At 33.3% G+C, this 13,573-nt stretch overlaps 1 protein-coding gene across 1 annotated transcript; it reads left to right on the top strand.

Annotated features, from left to right (window-relative positions):
- Positions 1-2,412: 2,412 nt before the first annotated feature.
- Positions 2,413-8,075, top strand: RLF (reduced lateral root formation). Its single transcript, XM_085701167.1, has 5 exons — positions 2,413-2,619; positions 3,393-3,753; positions 5,157-5,291; positions 5,396-5,446; positions 7,618-8,075. The coding sequence occupies exons 1-5, from the start codon at positions 2,587-2,589 to the stop codon at positions 7,692-7,694; spliced, it is 657 nt and encodes a 218-aa protein (XP_085557293.1). The 5' UTR covers positions 2,413-2,586; the 3' UTR covers positions 7,695-8,075.
- The last annotated feature ends 5,498 nt before the right edge of the window (positions 8,076-13,573 follow it).

The raw sequence follows: 13,573 nt of genomic DNA, 5'->3' as shown, positions 1-13,573 counted from the left end.
TTGAGAACCAATTGATTGTGAATCCTTTATGGTGAATTGTTATATGTCATGTGAAGATGATTGGTGGTGTATTTATGTGACAACTTCCTGTTGTGTGATTTTTGATGTTGTTGGTGATTGTATATATGTTAAATTGGTGGTGAATTGTTGATGATTGCATATATACAAGTATTGGTGATGGTGAGGTGATTATTGTTTGTGTGAACATATGCATTTGTAGTTGAGTCATATGTTCATGCATTCATGACTGATGGTGGTGGATTTTATATCCAAGACTGATGGTGGCGATTTTATATCCAATTGAGGTGAGTACGATGTTTTTGTTGCATCGAAGGTGACGACCTGAAGGTGATTGGTACCACATGCATCTAGATGAGTCTAGAATCATTGCATAAACTGTTGGTGGATTGAATTGCATTGCAATGTGTTTGATGATTGATTTGCTAACTGTAATTTGTGGATTGAATTATTGAGGGTTAATTGTTGATTGACAAGGTGAATTTGAGATATGTGTATGATACACTTGTTGAGATGAACTTGGAATGATGGTAAAGAATAATATGCATGTGATGTGGATACTTGTGAATATATATATGGACTGTTATTCTTGAATATATTCTTTCATTTCCAATGTTCATGATATATGTTTTTCGTGGATTATGATGATGTAATGCTAACCCTCAGTGGTTTACCACCTACCTTTCTGTATGGACGGGTAGATGGAGTGCAGGATGCTTAGTTGTTTGCTTGATGATGCCGAGGAGTGGAGTAGTTGTTTGCTTGATGATGCCGAGGAGTGGAGTTCCTCTTTTTCATGCAAGTGTCTAGATTAGGGCTCTGATCTAGGATAGTTCTTGCGTGTTGTTTTATTTTGACTATGTATTTCGGAGTTGTTGAGATATTTTGTTATTCGAGATTTGGAGGATACAATTGTATCATGTTGATATTTGGAGATGTTTTATGAATTATATGTATGTTCTGCTGCTATATTGTGTAAACATGATCTTTATGCATGTATGTTTTGTGGTTTATTCGAAGACGTAGCATCTATTTCTAGAATATGTCTGATGTATTCGCGCGTTTTACCGCTTATTAGAAATAGGGTGTTACACCTTGTATCCTCCTGGCGTGGATAGCAAGAGACATGCCACCTACATTATATTAGTCATGGTCTTGTCGTTCATGAAGGTTAAACCTTTTCATGCTTGCTTGTTTACCTCGGAACCTTGATCGAACCGATTAGCGGTAAACTCATACTTGCTCATACTTAATCTTAGTGGAGAGACTAACTAATCAATCCACGGCTTATCTTGCTTGCTATATCATTCTAAATCATATGCGAAGTGAATTACATCGCGTCTTATCCTACATAGGATTCTTGCTTAACTTTCTAGTTCTCGACAAGCTATGTCGAGGCTCTATATTCTTTCTCTTTCTTAGTTCATCTCTACCCGAATAAATCGGCTTAAACTCTCTTGTGCCTTTCTTGCCATACATGTTAAGATTACCATGATTTTCATTTTTAAGAATCGTTTGATGTTATGCGCATTGCCTAGATGTTGTTTTGCGGTCATAAAGTTGTAAAACGATGAAAAAAAAGCTTCGGAACGCACAACCGACCCTACATTAAGCCAACAAGCCAAAAAGCATGTTGGCCAAAACAGAAGGGTTCGCTATTAGTGACCCTGGGGCGTGATTTTTCTGGCAAATTTCGCTATTAGCGAAATTATTTCGCTAATAGCCAGTTTCTTCGGGCCTGTGGTGCTGATTTTGCAATTTTGACCCAAAACTCGTCAAATTCGATCCTGCAATGCACTATGAACATCCAGATACATATATTGACATTATTAAACATATTTCATGGTAGTTTTAACATGAACAAAGCAAGATCAAAGGCTAGGGTATAAAAATCTTATTTTTCTAGACTTAACTCAAATCATGTTTTCCTTGCAAAATTAAGCACATAAACCCATAGGTAGGTTCTATCTAAGAACTCACATGATATTTGCATCATCTAACAAGCTTCAACATCATCTTGCTCAAGTTCAAACCCTAACTTCAAGTTTCCTCATCTTGTTGATAAATTACTATAAATAAAAGAAAACTTATCAAGGGAGGAAATCGTAGATTTTAACATATGAAGTGGTGAGAAATGTAACTCAAGCTTCTTTCAGGGATGGAGAGTGAAATATTTTCTAATATGTTTTGCATAAGATGGAAGGAGAGTATATTTCAACCTAAGAATGAAGAGGTTTTAATTCAAGGAAAAATTGTGTAATTTATTTAAAATAAATTGGACGTACGGGAGAAAAGCACAAGTGAGAAAAGTAATAGCCTTTGTAAAAGTCCAATCTAAAACATTGGTCAAACAAATTTTAGGGGAAAGGGTAAAAGAAAACGCACAAGCTGTTCGCGGCAGACAGAAATTCACACGACAGAGACCTTTAGTTGGCACGAAACAGCAGAGAGTAACAAAATCGCAATTCGCGAATAATAATTTCAATCGTACTTCAAAGATCGCCAGAAATCGTGCGATTCCGCCACTATTATCACCGATCCTCTTCCTATTCATCGCTGTTGTTTCAAATGGATAGTGATAATGACTTCACTTTTTGTCAGGTATCATACCTCTCTTTTTTCATTTCCATTTTATTACCCTCATTCACTTGTTCAGGAAGTGTAATTTGATGTAGAAATATCTTAGACACGGACACCGACACGGACACACCGACACCGGTAATAATTTGAGAAAATGACATAATTCAGTGTAATCATAGGTGTCGTATCGACGTCGATGTCCGACACCGACACCTGTCCGACATCAGGACACCCGAGGAGTGTCCGGGCATCGTAGCTTAGACATCATAGTTTAAGGAGTATCTTTCTTATACACAAGAACTTATGTGATGAGTGTTTATGCTATAAGCGCTTAATTAAGATGTTTATCCAAATAGAGTCATAGAGTTTACTTAGTATATTTTGTTGGTGTAAATCAGTTTTACTCTTGCACTAAAGATACTTCTGTTTTTCTATGTTATTTGATCAATTTCAAATTACACTTGCAAAAGTAAACTTTAGGTGATGTATAAAAACAATAGATTTTCATTGGATATTAATATAAGACTAATTCACACTACATACGGTATGTAACTTATGTAGCTTTAAATCCTTTGATATAATTTAGAATTATGTATTGTTTTTATCTATGAAGCATGGATACGGACACTAGACACAGACGGTGACACGTGACACTGCTAATAATTTGAGAAAATCACATGATTCAATGTAATTATATGTGTCAGACACGACACGCCTAATCCGAGGAGTGTTCGTGCTTCATAGGTTTTGCAAACTAAAACCATGTGCTCTTCTAATTTAAAATGACTTTGTAGGTGAGTACACCTGCGGTGGAAACAAACAAGCTTGTTTCAGAAATCGCGGATATTTCCATAAAGGAAGAATCCTCAAATGCAAGCAGTAGTAACAACAATAATGGTGGTATCTTATGGAAGGATGGTTTATCAAATGATTCTTCAAACTCTAAAAAGGAGGGTACAATTGGTTCTTTGTCTTTCAGTGTAATTAGCACAGCAAGCGAATCAACCAAGAGTGATGCTAAGGATTCGCCTCAGAAGTTGTCAGAACAGAAGAGTTCTGTTAAAAAGCCAACGGTTCGGGCCAAAGTTCCTTTTGAAAAGGGTTATAGTCAAATGGATTGGCTCAAGCTTACTCGAACTCATCCTGACCTTGCAGGTGCTGTTATTCTGTTGACCATATTGTTTTATTAAAAAAAAATCATCTAATTCTGTTGACCATATTGTTGACAATACTTGAAAGAGTTAAGAGCTACTGGTTGATTATTATAGTTGAAAAATGAATATGTGTGGCATGTATCAGTTTTTGGACAAACTTGCAATTCCAATTTCCAATGCTTATGATAGTATGATACCATTACTAAAGTTGATATGACCTCCAAGTTCTAATAATATCTAATCCCAATTGTTGGCAAAAGCTATCTGTTATGTATTTTATAACACTTACTCTCAATCATGGTAGTCAAAATCAGGATTTTAATCGTATGATCCTACGATTTTACGATTAGTGTTGCCTTGAAGGATCATGACCACACCCAGAATCCTAAATCAGTGAAATGAAATCCTATATAATCGCTTCCGTTAATCGTAAAATCCACGATCTTCGAGTGGATTCTGCCATTCTGGTTGCAGTGGTAGAAGTCGCGACGGCGCACTCTAGGGTTAGGAAAGATGGAACGTTTTCAAATCGTGGGTCAGAGAAACCCATTTCAGTAACTCGGGTTAACAAGATGACCCGTTTTAGTAACTCGTGAGACTTCCTGGTTAGTTGTTCGAGACTAGTTTAAGTGCATCATGTAGGTGCTGACTTTAGTTTTATTTAGTTGTTTTTGAGTCTAGTTTTAGCTATGTTTGAGAATTATGCAACTATGTTGTTATGTTCCCCTTACGGATTATACGTAAAATCCTGATTTTTACTACCTTGCTCTCTGCTCCAAATTTGGCCTCTGGAATTGAATGGTTGATCTTAATCTTAGTTTTAACGTAGCAGAGCTCGGGCTCCCCTCACTTTTTAAATATTTTTTTGGATATTTCTTTCCAAGGTTGATTTCACCCTAGTGCCTTGAATGCGATGTCCTTTGCTGTGTGATTTTCATTTCTCTACTTTTGACTTTTGTGTTCCCTGTTTCTTCTCCCGCCCCTTAATTCCATTCTTTTTTCTTTTCACTTCAATTAACGGATGTGCTCTCCCTACTTTTGGTTTCAAGCTCTGCTAGTCACTCAATTGGAAGTGTTTTTCTCTCCACTCTTCCTTATAAATGTTAGCTTTCTTTTGAAAGAAAAACAAATCTTATTTTCTTCTTCACATGTTCAAGTTATTTCTAAATTATAGTATATTACTATAATGTACTCCTTTGTCTGACCAGAAAGTTGTAGACCATTTATATGTACATAACTATATATCAGAGGTTACTTGCACTTGTACTTGTTTTGTTATGTTGGAAACAGTATATGTAAAGTTTTTTATTATCACTTGTTTCTGTGAACTTAATAGTTTGTGTCATTACAATTTTTAAGAATAAGAGGTAATGCAATTTATTAACATCATGTATGTTGATCCAGGTCTAAAAGGACAGTCGAACAGGAGACTAATTTCTATGGATGAAGTTAGAAAGCACAAAACAGAAGGTGAAATGTGGACTGTATTGAAAGGCCGTGTCTACAATATATCACCATATATGACGTTTCACCCTGGAGGTAAAACTATCAACTCAATCTTCAAGTTCATATATGACATTGTATTGCTCTTGTTACTGTTTTCATTAAAATTATATATGCATTTCCTGTTGGGGAAAAATCAGGTGTTGATATGTTGATGAAGGCAGTGGGAAAAGATTGCACATCTCTATTCAGTATCCTTTTTGTTATTCCGTACTGTATTATTTAAGTTTGTGAGCCTACTTCATTTGTTTGTTTCTATCAAGTTAATGTTACCATTGAATATTTAGCTTTTCGTATCTCTACTCATCCATATGTCAATCTCTATGAACAACTCTCTGTGCATAGATTGCATTGGATGTGCTAGTTGAGCTAGATAAATGCATCTTGTTAGAATCAAAGAATCAATTCCTGATATTTATATTAGGATTTAAATTGATTAGGATTAGAACTTGCAGGTCGTATCAATTAGTATTTATTGTATTTCTTCTATGTGCTATATTATTTATAGAGGTGAGTGTAGTATGACTTAGACACAGAATCACAAATTCAACATGTTACCAGATCAGGTATTGATCATGTGACTAGTGGCGATCATTGACACAACACACCCTGTTTATGTTTGTAATAGAAATGGATTGTACACCAGGAAGTTTCTAGGAAGCTGCTCGTGGCAAGTTGTGCTGCCAGCCGCCAATTAATTTTTTCTAAGAAGTTTCTGTAAGGATTGTAGATCTGTGTGAATGGGTGTTTGTCAGACACAACACACATTGTTTATGTTTGTAATAGAAATAGAATCAATTACAATGAATGCTTAAATCAATTGCAGTTAATACTAATTAAACATAATTATATGACAAATAGTAACATTTGATTTCTAATTGATTTTAACATTTTTTTTTTTGCAACACATTTTTTGATATGACACATTTTTTGTAACAATTGCAGTTACACATTTTTTTTTATATGGCAAACATAATAAACTTTTGGTTGAGGAAAGTGTTAAAATCAATTAAAAATCAAATGTTATGATTTGTCATGTTTACTTAGGATTAATTGCAATTGATTTTAGCATTAATCGTAACTAATTCTATTTCTATTATATACACAAACAAGGCGTTCTATCTAGAGATTCTAGACAAACAACCTTCACATAGATCTAAAATATTTACAGAAACATCCTAGAAAAAAATTCAGTGGCAGCCGACAGTGGTACGAAAGCTCGCAAAATCTGAACCATGCTCTGATACCATGTAAAGATTGTAGATCTGTGTGAATGGTTGTGTGTCTAGACCAAGCACACCCTCTGTTCATACTTATAATAGAAATATAATCAGTTACAATTAATGTTAAAATCAGTTACAATTAATGCTAATTAAACATAATTGATATGACAAATCGTAACATTTGATTTCTAATTGATTTTAACACTTTTTGTTTGTAACAAACGTAAAGCATAGTATGTTATAGCTTGAGTGGAAGTGTTAAAATCAATTAGAAATTTGTCATATCAATTATGTTTAATAAGCCGTCATTGCAATTGATTTTAGCATTAACTTATTGGTTTATTAACACAAACAAGGTGTGCTCTGTCTCTATAGACAATGTCTAGACAAACAACCAGTTGCGCCTTCTCCGGTGAGACATATTCCTAAAAACCATCATAGATTCATATTCATAACCACCTTCGGAATCCTCCGATGAACACTTTTGTCTTTGCTACAATCACCTCCGGTTGCACCACAACTTTCCAGATACAGCCCTGCTGTTTCTCTTTTCTCTACATTCCATCAACCGGTTGTAACAAGCTGAAATCTTACTAAGCTTTAGCTTGGGAGGAAGTGTTAGAATAAAAAAATAGAGGTGAGTGTAGTCTGATTTAGACACACAGAATCACCTGATTTAGACAAACAGGATCACAAATTCAACACTTCTAGCATGTTTTCTCAAGTCTTAGTTATGTTCCATGTGAGGAATTGGAATTATGACCCAAATTTGTATTATTTAGAAATTGAAGGTGAAATTTGCACAATTTCCAGAGATCAATGTGCCTACTTAAAATGTGTTTGTTAAGTGGAGATAGTGATCTTAGTTTCCCAAAATGCTTGGAAGTTGGGATCATATTTATAAGATTACAGAGTCTGTTATGCCTCACATATGATGTTCAACATAAAAAAATTCTAAATTTGTTTCAAAGTACTTGCAGTTGGTGGATATGTCACTTATTACAATTTTATGTCCATGATTCAGTTGTTGCTTAGATTCCCTGGGTTTTGTCATCCATTCCCCACACTTCACATAGTACTTCACATAGTTTATGTTCTTGAATGATTTCTCGCAGCTAGTTCCTTAATCTCTTTATCAGATAAATACCATGCTTGGGTTAACGCGGAATTCTTACTGGAAAAATGCCTGGTGGGTACCTTGGATGAAAGTCAGTGAAGAAATGAAGCTAGCCTTGGTTCAGGTCCTTTATACCTCTTCACAGGCCCTCTTCTATTTACTTGCCAGGAGTCATTATTCAATAAGGAACAGAAACAAACAATAAATTCTTCACATATACTTTTATCTGATTAAAGAATCCCTATTGGAGTTCGTCATACAATTATTGAGTACAGTTGTTCTGTAATCTGGAATGTTGTATTAAAAATGTAACATTTCATATGTTTGTTGACTATGTTCACAAAGATATACTAGTTAGTGTGATATTCCTACATGTGTATTTTTATATCCTGGTAGAGTGTAAGCTATCCTTGTAGAGTGTAAGCAATGGCTGGCTGCATACATAATTGTTTAGAATGTTCATTTGGGTTATGGCAAAAATGAAGAGCTCAGGCCTTTTCCAAGTAGGGTGCATGTCATGCGTTGATTCAGGATTTTTGCTCTACACCCAGCACTTTTCGCTCGCACCCTGCAGCCATTCCGAAAATACCCCTGCATGACTTAAGTCACGCAGCATGAGTTAACTCACGCAGGTGTTACTACCCGCGTGAGTTAACTCACGCCAGTTTAAAACAATCAAGTTGGAATTGTTGTTGTCATCTTAGGCACATGTTTCTTGCATTCATGGCTTTGTAGTGGATAAAGCATCTAATGAATATTAAATACCATGCCAATGAATATTAAATGCATGAATCAAAAGAGCTGGCATGCAAATCTATAATTGAAAGCCACATGTATGGGAGAATCAATTTTCTTGCATAAAAAATGTGACAGCAAGACTTGTAATACACCACAACATTATAGTATGAAAGGGATAACATATTATAATATAAAAGGCTAGTTTGTTCTTTTGTTTTTATGCACCTATGATGACAACAACAATCCCAGCGTGATTGTTTAATACTTGCGTGAGTTAACTCACGCAGTGTTTTACACTTGCGCATCTTAAGTGACGCAACGTTAGTTAACTAACGCATAGTTTACACTTGCGCTAGTTAACTTGCGCAAGGGTATTTTTGGCATGGCTGCAGGGTGCGAGCAAAACGTGCTGGGTGGAGAGCAAAATTCTTGATTCAGTAATGGGAACATAATCAATTGACTGTTTCTTTTTCTATCCTATGAGGTTCTCACTCGCCCTATGCAGTTCGGATTTTAGAATCTGAATTGCATAAAACCTCTAAAATTCAATTTGGCACAACAGATTTGGATCCTTCTGTCTCATGGTGTTGCCTTTGCAAGCTCAGTTTGCTCTTTCTTTCTTTTTTTTAATAAAAAAAATAAATCAATTTTACACAACAGATTTGAGTCAGTCAAATAATGATTTTGTATATCAAAGAATCAGTTCCATTACTTTATATTGGAGGAAGAAGTCAGTTTTATTTGAGTGTGATTGGATTTTGGAGTTTTTTTTTCATTTCTCTCTTTTAACCAATCATTTTCTCTCACCTATTATTTCAATTATTTATCTATTATTCTCTCTCATCTAAAATACACTAAAGACATCAATATCATCAAGAGTCAATCTCACCCAACTGAAATCCGAAGTCTTATGGAAGACAAGTAGAATAGATAATCTTATTTTTGAAAATTGCCCTTCTCCCTTTTATTTTTGCTCATTCCCTTATATAAGTGGCATACACATTTAAGATCGGTTGAACCGACTTAAAAAGTGATTGAACCGGTTTTAAAATGAGCAATTTCATATGTGAGGAGAGTAATTTTTCTTATTTTTTAGGTGTGCCAGGTTTTTTCTTAAAATAAATGAGTGGGTTGGGCCACATGAATAGGTAGAATAAATTATGAATTTCTTATCACACCCTTCGATTGCTCCTGAACCTACTTTTCGGATTTTAATATCCGAAAAACGTGGTTTTTTTCATTTTCTTTTTTTTCTTCTTCCTGATTTTACCCATTGGAAAGATAGAATTCGAAATATCTATATGGTGGGGGAGAAGTAGTGGGGGAGTGATAAGAAATTACCTAAAGTATGAATAATTGTTTACTTTTTTAACATATTAGCGTTCTGTATTTTTTTCAGAAATTATTATCGCTATGTATTATTCATTATTTTTCTTATAGAATTAACAAATGTTTCAGGTTCTTGTCAAAAAAAAAAAAAACAAATGTTTCAGCTGTTTTATGTTGTACACTGTTTTTTTGGATAATACTTGGGTGACATTCTGGTTGGTGACATTGGTCAACCACAATATCACAAGTGTACAAAGAAACAATAAAATATTGTGAAAGAGAAAGAAGAAAGACACTTATGACAAGTGCTATCCCTGTTTTTTTATTTTCTTTTCGAAGTAGTGTTGTACACTGTTATTAAAATTTTAATAAAGAAAAAGTATTAATAATTGTAAATAATTTACATAAAATAATGTTTGGGACATGAAACTTTTCATAATGAGAAAAGGATTGTTTAGATTAAGAGACGATGCTTGTTACTTCTATTAACAAATCAAGCTAATTTGAGTTCATGACTTCTGAATTTATTTATGTTTTATGGGAAGAAAAAAAAGTTTAGGTGTTTGGGTTCTGGGAGCTCACCATAGTCAAGACAGACCTCCAGGTTCATCGAACTCTTACAAATATACTTATATATCATCCACTAAATATGTTCTCATATCGGTGACAAGAATTGAACCCACGACCTTGCATATGAGTCAACTCTTTACGAAATGAGTCAACCTTCATTGATTGAATTCTGAATTTATAACTGGCACTATCTAAATAATAATATTTAAAATAATAAAAAAAACGTGAAGAGTTTTAAATAAAAGAAATTTAGAAAGATAAAACAATTTCTCCCACTCATTTGTATGCCCATTTATGTGCTAAATATAAAACAGCGAGTCTATAATTTTGGTCGTATCACTATCTTGTTTATCTTTTCACATCACATCTTTTAAAAATAGGAGAATCAACAACTCTTTCTCTTAATACAAATTTAAATCGTCTTGGCGTTCCTTCATTCATTTCACTATCGATCTCGTTTATCTTTTCATATCACATCTTCTAAAAATATGAGAATCAACGACTCTTTCTCTTAATACAATTTAGTTCGTCTTGGCATTCCCTCATTCTATTTTCACTTCTTCTCATAAGTATTAAAAGTTTTACTACTAATTTCGAAAGTGCTCCAAAAACATTGTAATAACTTAGGTTACGTTTTATCTAACACTTACTAAAGGTTACTACATTCAAATGGTAACATTATAACATGATTTAATAACAGTTTTCAAATGTTATTAAATCCTATATATATAATGGAAAGAAATCCTAGCCACCATATATGAAACACGTTAATGAGTAAGATATTATGCTCAATTTTTGTTTTTATAATAATTGATAATCATATGAAGAAATTTTAACGAAAATAAAATAAAATAATTCCCTTGCAGAGCTTTTATATCAACTACCATCAATTATAATAACTTCTCTTCTTTTTAGAATAAAGTAATTAATATACAATAGTGCAAATACTTGGGTGACATAATAGTCCAATAGTGCTGTCCTCTATATAACTAATAACAAAACTTACACATAAATAGTAGTACTTACTAATATTAATCTTAGGAGCAAATAAGCATTATAACACATCTTCTAAGTATATAAAACCTTCCTCTTCCTTCCTTAAGAAGTGCACCAATTCTTTTTCCCACTACTCTTCCTTTAGATACTCTAATAGTCTCACTTTCTATCTTCATCTTAGAATTTTGCTTGTTTCCTCTTTGCTCCATGTTGTGTACTTTATAGGCCATTAATGTTTCTCTCTTTAAGCTTTCTAACACAAAAACTATATATCACTTTTTTGAGGGTGCTTTAATATTATGCAAATGCAATATAGTTTCAACATGAGGTGATGATTATATATAATAAAGCAATAAAAGGGGTTTGTGGTGGTCCTATGCTCTTGGCTTTCCTTGGTCTCTAAAGCAGAAACCAAACGTGGGGTTTGTGGTGGATCATATGAGATGTCACCAAAGAGATACACTTTGGGTCCCATTACTTCTGCCAAGCTACAATAATATAAAAGAAAGGAATGTTTAAAACCATACAATATACTACTCTCTCTATCTCTCTCCTTTCTCTATCTCTTCTTTTTCATTTTTTTGTTTTTTTTTTCAACCTTGTAAATTTATTATATTATTACTTTCCAACAAGGATGTTCAGGGCTTTCAATCTTATCTCCAATAAGTTACGGGAGATTCTCATTGTACAGAATGGAGAAAGCTAGAAGTCGTGTTTTCATAATGTATTTATCTAGGGCATAAATATTTTTACCTACAGGCACAAAGATATTTTTATGACATGTTAGTTTATGAAAATAATTTATAGTTTCTGATACGATATAAATAAATTGCACTCTTCGAGTCAGTACCAAACTCCAAATTTCTTCACTAAATAATTCTTAATGTCTTTCTAAATCTCTAAGGCATTATTTATACATAAAATATGAAACTAAATACCCTATTATTACTCTTAGCATAACAAACAAAAATAAACTGCTTTTCCTATTATTAGTAATTATTGTGCTAATCTTTTTGTTATCGGATAGTAACGTAATCCCTTCACTTTAGCATCTTCTGTTATCCGTTATCCCGATTTACTTCCTCTTGGTTAATGCTATCAGTTTCTATGGAAACAATTCGACTTTATTTTATCTTTTATCATAGATACATCTTATACATAAACAATTATATTAAAAGCAGTTAACTTTGTTGTTTATCTAAATAGAGCCTAATACTTAGTTACTACTCTCGAACAAAATTTCACTTACGGACAAATTAACGTCCAAGTGCATAAAGAATTGAAAGGAAAAGATATTGATAATTGTGACGGTTGGAACGACGGTTTACAGAACCATATCATGAAGTTGGTTTGCGACATATGATCTACAACCATTGCAGATGCAAAATATCGACGATTGGATTTGGAATTGTTGCCGCTTTAACTTATAATTGCCGCGCAATGTCATTTTTCTTGTAATGATTATGCATGTTTTGTTCATTAAGCAGGAGCTATAAGAGCTCCTAAGTCTCATAAAGACATTCTAAGCATTCCAAGTGTTTTATGTCAATGAGTTTTGCAACCAAAAGTTGTTAGGTGTTCTCTTAGGAAAAAGAATGTATAGTAGTGATATAAATCGAGATCTAAAACTCTATTTTTTTAGACTTTTTTCTCGACACAAATACCTACTTTCATTGAGAAAAATAAAGGGGAGGGGACAAATACCACTTTATGCTCATCATGAAGAGATGGGAGTGGACATTCTTATATAAATGTAAGAAGAGCAAAATAAAAAACATTAAAGAAAAAATTCAAACACAATAGTGGAATTAAAGACACAAACAAGAGTAAACACAAAACACGATCTACCAAAAATTAACAAATACATTTTATAATTCATATTACAACTATAGCATTCATTACAAAAGGATTTAACCATAAAATGGTTAAGGATAAATTAAAATACTAAGGTTATTCAAGAGCTATCTAAACCAGATGCATGAAAGTAAAATATATACATTACATTTTGAATAACCAATATATTAACATATGGTGCTATACTTTCATAAAAATCACTTTGTTGGTTATTTCTTATATATATTCTCGAGGAATTTGACTATCAAAGCATTTGATAGCTATATGATGATAAAATTAGCAAGTGCATAAAATCGTTCCAAATAATATAACAGTAAGTATATCATCTCGACATTGATTGTTGTTTTTTACTAGACAATTTACTAAACTTATATTTAAAAGCTATAAATTGGGGGAAGTTTGCAAAATTTCAGTGAAAAGTAAATAGATTTGATTAATATGTTTTAACAACAACAATTAGGATTCTTTGAATAACATATACACCCTCCGGT

Source organism: Medicago sativa, chromosome 4 (assembly GCF_051527215.1).
Source record: "Medicago sativa cultivar Bolivia chromosome 4, Bolivia_mono, whole genome shotgun sequence".
Taxonomy (NCBI): domain Eukaryota; kingdom Viridiplantae; phylum Streptophyta; class Magnoliopsida; order Fabales; family Fabaceae; genus Medicago; species Medicago sativa.
The sequence above is the reverse complement of the archived record's forward strand: the minus strand, read 5'-3'. Positions and strand labels throughout refer to the sequence as shown.